The sequence below is a fragment of the Petaurus breviceps genome, unplaced genomic scaffold, assembly GCF_028583685.1.
Source record: "Petaurus breviceps papuanus isolate PSGF00001 unplaced genomic scaffold, PetGlider_PUasm1.0 90823, whole genome shotgun sequence".
NCBI lineage: Eukaryota > Metazoa > Chordata > Mammalia > Diprotodontia > Petauridae > Petaurus > Petaurus breviceps.
Window position 1 is genome coordinate 18,464,302 of NW_027187352.1, and position 9,337 is coordinate 18,473,638.

General features: G+C 39.4%; 1 protein-coding gene across 11 annotated transcripts in view; it reads right to left on the bottom strand.

Annotated features, from left to right (window-relative positions):
* The window catches only part of DLG2 (discs large MAGUK scaffold protein 2), a 2,470,643-nt gene that overhangs the window by 2,205,618 nt on the left and 255,688 nt on the right, over positions 1-9,337 (bottom strand). For all 11 annotated transcript variants that reach the window (XM_069070968.1, XM_069070969.1, XM_069070964.1 and 8 more), the window contains one exon: positions 4,405-4,503. In XM_069070968.1, coding sequence (XP_068927069.1) covers positions 4,405-4,503 — 99 coding nt within the window. The remainder of the gene's footprint in view (positions 1-4,404; positions 4,504-9,337) is intronic.

The following is a 9,337-nucleotide window of genomic DNA, read 5'->3' on the forward strand; positions in this document are numbered from 1 at the left end:
AGGAGGAGGAGGAGGAGGAGAAGAAGAAGAAGAAGAAGAAGAAGAAGAAGAAGAAGAAGAAGAAGAAGAAGAAGAAGAAGAAGAAGAAGAAGAAGAAGAAGAAGAAGAAGAAGGAGAAGGAGAAGGAGAAGGAGAAGGAGAAGGAGAAGGAGAAGGAGAAGGAGAAGGAGGAGGAGGAGGAGGAGGAGGAGAAGAAGAAGAAGAAGAAGAAGGAGAAGGAGAAGGAGAAGGAGAAGAAGAAACAAAAAGCATCCTTGTGAACATGGATGACTTTCCTTTTCAAAAAATGCTCTCAATTCATAAAGTCAGCAAACATATTAATCGCCTACTAGGAGCAAGGCATTGTTTTAGACAGGGAATTCAAAGATGAAAAAAGATAGTCTCTTCCCCCAAGGACTTTACAACATACAGTGCAAGGGTTCTTGACCTGAGGTCCATGAACTTGCTTCTTAAAAATATATTGATAACTGTATTTGAATGCAGTTGGCTTCCTTTGTAATTCTACATATTTTATTTGATGCCTTTTGAAGGTACTATTCTGAGGAGTCCATAGTCTTCCCTAGCCTAACAAAGGGGTCTTTAAAACAAAACTAAAAAAGATTAAGATCTAATGAGGGTAAGGGGGCAAGTATGGCACTATAACAATTAAGTGTTGTCTAAGGTAGGAAAAGTCTACCATAAAATAAAAACCAAAAAAAAGTTTCTTATTGATAATTTATCAGTTTCTGGGCTGCTCAGTTTCCTGCAAACAAAATTATAAGACTCTTTTTCAAAAACATAATCATATATATATATATTTTCTTACACATTTTCCATGCTCTGAGGATCGTTATAGGATTAAACCACCTTAGGTCTGGAGCTGGAAGGGTCCTTAGAGGTTATCCTGTCTCACTCTCTCATTTTACTAGTGAGGAAATGGATGGACAGAGAAGTTAGGTGCCTTGCCCAGGTCCCATAGGTAGTTAGGAACAGATCCAGCATTAGAATACAAATCTTCTGAGTCAGATCTTCTAACTCCAAATGTAGCAGTCTTCTCATTGCTGTGTGGATACATTTTTTTTCTTGTTATGCCATGAAACAATTTAAACACAGTATTCTAAGTCTATAGAGGGTATTCTATGAACATTTATATTTTTTATATATATACATATATTTAAATATTTGATTTTAAAACTTTCAATTCCAGATTCATTCCCTTCCCCCCCCTGCCACCCACCCCCACTGGGGAGACAATCAGTTCAGTATAGGTTGTACATGTGCGGCTAATGCAAAACAATAACATAGTAGATGTATTGTAAAAGACTGACTATATTTCCCTCCCTCCTATCCCACCTCCCACTTCTTCTATTCTCTACTTTGATCCTGTCTCTTTGCAAAAGTGGGTGCTTCCAATTTCCCTCCCCCCCAGCCTGCCCTCTCTTCCATCATCCTCCCTCACATCCCCTTCCCCCCTATTCTCCTGGAGGGTGAGATCCCCTATTTAGTGTGTATTTCCCTCCCTCCTCCAGCCAGATTCAATAGGAATAAGGTTGACCCATTCCCTTTTGCCTTCCTATTCTTCCCCTCCATTGTAACCATTTTCCCTTGCCTCTTCTGTATGAAATAGTTGCCCCACTCTGGCTCTCCCCATCTCCTCTCATTATATTCCTCTCACCTCTTAATTTCACCTTTTAAGTATCATCCCTTCCTGTTAAATTGGTCCCATGCCCTTTATCTAACACATTCACATATGTATTCATATGCCCGCATACCCTCATATAAAGACATATATATATATATATTTCTAATCCCTTCAACTACTGAGAAAAGTTTCATAAGTTACAATTATTGTTTTTCCATGTAGGAATGTTAATAGTTCAACTTTGGCCAGGTGGCTCAGCAAGCAAGAGCACCGGCCCCAGTGCCGGGACAACCCAGATCAAATCCAGGCCCAGACACTCAGCACCACACCCAGAAACAACAACTGGCCGTGCAACCCCGAGCAAGCCACTCAACCCCGATTGCTTTAAAAAAAAAAAAAAATAGTTCAACTTTGATAAGTTCCTTATGATTTCTTTTCCCTGTTTACTTTCTCATGCTTCTCTTGCTTCTTGTATCTGAATGTCAAATTTTCTATTCAACTCTGGTTTTTTCAGCAAGAATGCTTAAAAGTCCTGTATTCCACTGAATGACCATATTTTCCCCTGAAACAGGATACTCAGTTTTGCTGGGTAGGTGACTTTTGGTTTTAATCCCAGCTCCCTTGACCTCCGGAATATCACATTCCAGGCCCTTCGATCCCTCAGTGTAGAAGCTGCCAGATCCTGGGTTATCCTGATTGTGTTTCCACAATATTCAAATTGTTTCTTCCTGGCTGCTTGTAATATTCTCTCCTTAATCTGGGAATTCTGGAACCTGGCTATAATATTCCTAGGAGTTTTCTTTTTGGGATCTTTTTCAGGAGGTGATCGATGGATTCTTTCAACCTCTATTTTGCCCTCTCGTTCTAAAACATCAGGGCAGTTTTCTTTGAGAACTTCCTGGAGGATGCTTTCCAGGCTCTTACTTTGGTCATGGCTCTCAGGCAGTCCAATAATTTTTAAATTATCTCTCCTGGATCTATTTTCCAGGTCAGTGGTTTTTCCCATGAGATATTTCACATTGCCTTCTATTCTTTCATTTTTTTGGATCTGTTTAACAGCATCTTGATTTCTCATAAAGTCATTAGCTTCCATTTGCTCCAATCTAATTCTGAAGCAATGATTCTCCTCAGTGAGCTTTTGAGATTCTTTTTCCATCTGACAAATTCGACTTTTTAAGGCATTCTTCTCCTCATTGCCTTTTTGAGCCTCCTTTGCCATTTGAGTCAGTCTGTTTTTTAAGGTATTATTTTCTTCAGTCAGGCTGTTGACTCTCATTTCATAATTTTCTTGCATTGTTCTCATTTCTCTTCCCAATTTTTCCTCCACTTCCCTTATCTGCTTCTTAAGGTCCTCTATGGCCTGTAACCAGCTTGTATTTTCCTTTTGGTGCAGGAGTTCTGACTTCACTGATTTCCTCCTGTTCCATGCCTTGCTCCTTCTTATCCCCAAAATAGGAGTGTAATGTTGGAATCTTCTGTCTGCTTTGTTTCCTTTGCCTGCTCATTTTGCCACTCAATGATTTGACTTTAGGGCTTTTTGCCACAGTAGGACTCTGCCACCAGACAGGGGAGTTTTCGTCCCAAATGCTGGGGTTTTCTCAGCTGCCAGAGGTATTAGATGGGTGCCCTCTCTGAGGTCTCCACACGCTCTGGCAAGCTGGACACACACCCCAGGACCTCCACCCTAGACTGCAATCCAGATCCAAGCAGGTTAAAGCAAGAGCGATTACCCCTCAGACTGGTGCTTGGTCCCCCTACACTCTGCAGGCCAGGAGCTGAAGCCGCCACGTGGAGCCGGCAGGCTGTGCCAGAGTCTCAGTGGTTTCTCGCCCCGGGGGTAAAAGCCATGCACTCCCACTTACTGGGTCCCAAAGTCCAGACAGCACTGGCCTCTCACCTTGTCCTTTGCATCTATGTATTGATAAATCTGGAAACGGCCACAGCTGCTGGTGATCTGGAGTCCCTCTGGCCAGCGGCTGGTCAGGCCGCCCTGGGGCTAAAGCCTCGGCGTGGTGCTGGGCTCGGCTCCCAGAGCGTTGCACTGGCCGATTCCTGCCGGCCTGCCGGGCTGTTCTCAGCGGGAGGTTAGCTTCCTGTGTCATTTTGTGGGTTCTGCAGCTCCAAAGTTTGTTTAGAGTCCCATTTTTACATGGATTGGGGAGGGTGGAAGCCGGAGCCGGGAGGGTCGTGCTTCTACTCCTCCATCTTGGCTCCGCCCTCTATGAACATTTATAGCAAATATCCCATAAGGCCTGATTTTTTCATGACTATTTCAAGGTTGAGTATAACCTACCTAAACTAATAGGGTTGGCTGCTACTCAAGCAATCTCTTACAGGACTCCGAGGGTCATAGAGGAATGTAACATAGTCCAAAGTGTGAGTTGAGGGTAAAAGTTGGATAGGACTGTGGGAAACCTGCAAAGTTGTGTTTAGTTTAAAAATGACAATCATTTAACTAGTAAAATGTAGAAACAAAGCTTCCCACTCACTCAAACACAAAGCCCCAAATGGAAAAATCCATCACTCACAATAAGACATATTCAGGATCATGAAGAAGATAGTGTTTCAAGCCAGTCAAAAACATGAAGGAAATTGTACATTCCTGCTCTTTTTGACACTATCACAGCAAAATATCTTTTCCCAAACATGTAAAGTTACTCTCATATGAAAAATGAAACTGAAAAATTTGAAAAACAACCATTTCCCAAACTTTCACAAGACACAGAAAAGAAAAAAACCTGACCCATTAACAATGGAAACAAAGAAAATGCCTCAATCCTTACCTTTATCTTCTTGTCATCAGTCTGATTTTCCAAACACTGGTTCTCTTTATTTTGTTCATCACATAAAGCATTTCCCTCTGATCCACTGAAACCTGTTAGCTAAAGAAAAAAAAAAAAGAAAGGATTGGATTTCTAACTTACTTTTGCAAATTCAAATTAAATTTAAACTTTTCAAAAGTAGTGTTTATACTAGTATGTCCAAGACATCAATATGCATTTTTTGTGGAACTTTATTTGGTACTGCTAATGCCTTATAAATGTATTCATGGCTAATGCATAATTTAAAGAAGAGGCTTTTTATTCAATGCTATTTTGTTAAAGAGAAGAAAAAGTAAGTGAATTATTAACTGAAGGTAGTGATTATCACTTAATATCTGTGGTGAATCAGTGACTGCTCTAAAGTAAACTGAATATCCAGTGAGCCTGTGAAACCAAGAAAGATGACACCATTCTGTGAAATCTTCATATTTCCAGCAGTTTTTCTAACTACTGGTCTAACATTGTTCGTAGTCAGACTGCCCTCTCTACAACACCATCATTCTCTACACCAGTGATGTTAAACTCATGTAGAAACTGGGCCACTTGACCATCCCTGTGGACGGCATATTCACTTTTTGCTGATGTTCTTGAGTCATTCAGTCATCTTGGTCTCTTTGTGACCTCATTTGGGCTTTTTTTGGCAAAGACACTAAAGTAGTTTACCGTTTTCTTCTCTAGATTATTTTACAGATGAGGAAACCGAGGCCAACAGGGTTAAAGTGACTTGTCCAGGGTCACACAGCTAGTGTCTGAGACCAAATTTTGACTCAGGTCCTCTTGACTCCCAGCCTGGCATGCTATCTACTATGCCATCTGCTGTCTTATTCACTTTGAATATTCATATTCACTTAGAAGACTATATATTCTATTGTATTATTTTTATTTTTTGAAATATTTCTGAATTACATTTGTATGCCGTAGTGTTGCATGTGGATCCATTTTTGTCAATTCTTCCACAGAATCCTATCACATGGCCAATGGTAAGTGAGCCAATGGTGAACTATCCAATATTGATGAGCTACAAAATGTAATCAGAAACAAGCGAATTATAGCTTTCCTGCCTGACTTTTCTTTGACTACATGTATTTATTTATCAATAGATTGGTATTTATTGAGTAACTACTCTGCACCCAGCCCTACAAATAGGTTTCTTAGGTCACTCTTTCAGCTGCCTCTCTGAATAATTCATTAAATAGAGTTGCCAGGTCACATGACCAGGTTCCTATGGGTTTGTGCTTACTCTCCATTAAAGACATTGGGTACATTTGTGGGAGAACATGACCCAGGTTTAGAAGTGGATTGCTATGTTATGTTATGATTAATCTTGCTTTTCCCTTTTTCAGTAAATGTTTCATGGTTAAGAGGTAATGGTTTCCAAAATATTTATCTGACTACACTTTTTGTGTCAGCAAACAACTAGGAACAAACAGATGTTCACTGATAGAGAAATGACTAAATAGAGTGTGGTACAAGAATGCAATTAAATACCCCTGTGCTGCAATTTTAAAAAATGACCAATATGATAAATACAGAGAAGCACTGAAACATTTAAATGAAATGAGGCAAAAAGAAGTAAGTAAGCAGAGACAGGAAAATAATATATATAATGACTACAACATGGAAAGAGCAACCAACACAAAACAACTAAAAATGAATGCTGTGAAATTATAAAGAATAAACTTAGCCCCAGGGAAGAGATATAAGAAGATACTCCCTCTCCTCACACTCATTTATAGAGGTAGGGGCTACATAGATGTGAAACAATGCATGTCAGATTTTTTAGTATTGCTCAGTTTTGCTGAATTGTTTTTTCTTCTTTCTCTTTTTCTTTCATAAAGAATTTCTAAAGGATAACTCTTGAGGGGGGAAATGAGAAATTTAGGGGAGAAATTATGTGATATGAAAACAAAAGATATATTTTATATAAATATAAACATAGAAAACAATAAATGTTACATTTTATGATATAAAATATATTTTAATTTAATTTGTAATATAAAATATATTTTGAAAAGTCTTGCAGGTATTATATTACCTGATTTGTTTAAATGGGAAACAGACCAGTGAGGCATAGGAACCACAATCATAAGTAATAGGACCAGTAGTGTATTGGTAAATGTCTAATAACTGGCTCTCAAAAAACAAATGCACAAGAAAAACTTTTTCCCCTTTTTTATTAGTTAATTTATTTATTTTTAGTTTTCAGCGTTTTTAAAACCATAAGTTTTAAATTTTCTCCCCCTAGCTCTCCTCGCTCTCCTCAGGAAGGCATGCCATCTGATATAGGTTCTACACATACCTTCCTATTAAACATATTTTCACATTAGTCAGTGCATGACAAACTTTTAAGTCTAATTGATCTTACTATCATTTTTTCTATTACTTTATTAAATTTAGACAATCAACAATACAATTAATCAAGCCCTAATTTGCACCATCTGACAATTTCTAAGGTGTAAATGTTCACAATGAAAATTTAACAATCAGCTCTCACAAGCTGGTATAAGATCATTCCAACATACCTTTGAATAAGACCCTAGAGTGAGTTGTAGCATTGTGTCATCCCTTTCAGAAATCACTCTGAATAATCAATAGGGGTGTGGATGGTGTTAGGGTGCCAGTCCCAGTCCCAGAGACAGACAAGTGCGGGGTCAGTGTCATGGGTATGGCAAGAAGACTTACACATGTAAATGAATTAATACCATCATACCAGAGTTTTCCCCAACTTTAGAAGTGAATGATATTGGAGGACTCTGTCCACAATCCTTGTGACAACCTGACTAACGTTCTATAAAAATCTAGGGTCGAATGAATGCCATAAAGTAAGTCAGGAATATTCTGGAGATCAGACCACTGAGAAAGGATTCCAGCATGTCCTTTCCCTCCCTTGAAGAGTAGAGACTAAGTTTCACAATTGCCACTTCCCAGTCACCCTCCAAAGTAACAATCTAGCCTTGATATTTGGGTCCCCAAGACAATCAGCTTTTTCAAAAGACAGTTTCTACAAGAACTAGGGGTGCTGCTTACTCTAGCATTGCAAATTTGATTTTTTTTTTAATTGGACTAAGGGAGATTATGGTTGATAATGATAAAAAGAAAAGAGAGAGAGCTAGAGGGGTGGCTAGGTGGCACAGTAAATAGAGCACCGGCCCTAGAGTCATGAGGACCTGAGTTCAAATCCAGCCTCCAGCCTCAGACAATTGACACACTTACTAGCCATGTGACTTTGGACAAGTCATCACTTAACCCCAACTGCCCTCCAAAAAGCAAAAAAAAAAAAAAAAAAAAAAGAGAGAGAGCTAATATTTAAATATTACTTTAAGGCTTACAAAGTGATTTACAAAAATTATCTCATTTGATTCTCACAATAACCCTGGGAGATAGGTGCTATTATCATCCCTATTTTACTAAGGAGGAAACTGGGGCAGTCAGGAATCTTGTGACTTATCCAGGGTCATACAGCTAGGAAGTTTATAAGTCTGCATTTGAGCTCAAGTCTTCCTGATTCCAAGTCCAGTTCTCTATCTACCACCTAGCTGCCTGTATTCTTCACCACAATTAGTCACTATTTCTTCATGACTTCTCTTCCTAGGAAATTTCTTGTCTGCTTCTATAATTCCTCTGTAGAGAATCTACCCACAGTGCTGCCTGGAGCCTTCTTTTTTTCTTTCACTATCTCAGCAATACCAATGTGCATTGGGCAGTCCATTTGTTGCTCCTCGTTCTTAACTCATGACCAACTCATATTCTAATCATTTAGCATGTCTTTAATAATACCTCTCACGTGCAAGTCTTCCTTGGTGACACGCCTAAACTTACATCCCACACACATTGTGCCTATTTTAATCCTACCCTTTGCCTCTTTGCCTTCCTTTTACCCATATGATATTCTCAGATGGGTGCATTAGAAATATCATTTTGGCAGCTTAGTGGAGGATGGAATGAAATGTGGGGAGGACTGTCATTCAAAAAAGGTATGACCAGAAAAAAAGTTGAATGTGTCAATCAGACATCAAGCATGGATGGGAAAAGGGAGATAGATAAATCCTGAATTGAGGCCTCAAGATGTGAAGTGACCTGGTCAAACTCACACAAGTAATGGGTAACTAAGCTGAAATTTGAACTCAGAAATCCAAATTCCATATTCTTTTCATCAGCTCACCTTATTTCTTTGGATCTCAGTTTCCTCATCTTTAAAACAGTGGCAAAAATACTTGCTGCCTCCACACAAGAATTGTGTCAAATGAGATAATGAACGGTATGTGAGAATGTTTTGTAAAGTGCTATTATATGTGAGCTATGGTGTTGTTGTTCACAATTCATACTGTTTCAGGCTGCATGCAACACTTCTGCAGGGTTACTGGAAAGAAAGGGGAAGTCAAGAGCAGAGAAGAGGATGAGAATGGAAGAGGGGGGAGGGCATTATCCAAGCCAGCCAGTTCTATCAGTGCTTTGCCTGGCAACAAGGTACAATGAGGCACTCTTGGGACCTGGAAGCTTTATCACTTGAGCTCCTACTGATTCACGGCTTGCAATTTCATACACATTCATTTACAAAATACTTCGCACAATGCCTGGCACATAGACAGTGCAGTAAAGGGAAAAGAAAACTGGATTCAGAGTTTGATTTAGGTTCCAATAACAACTCTGTTGCCTGTTACCACAGTGATGTTGGACAAGTCACTTTCCTGCCATCTAGCAGCCTAAGCATCTAAGGAACATTTTAGCTCTATATCTATGATTCTATAAGTTTCTACTCAGCACAATGCTTTGTTTTCAGGGAACCACAGGGGATGCAGGGCCATTTGCCAAGGTACACAGAGAGAGATACAGAGAGAGAGAGATACAGAGAGAGAAAGAGAGAGAGAGAGAGAGAGAGAGAGAGAGAGAGAGA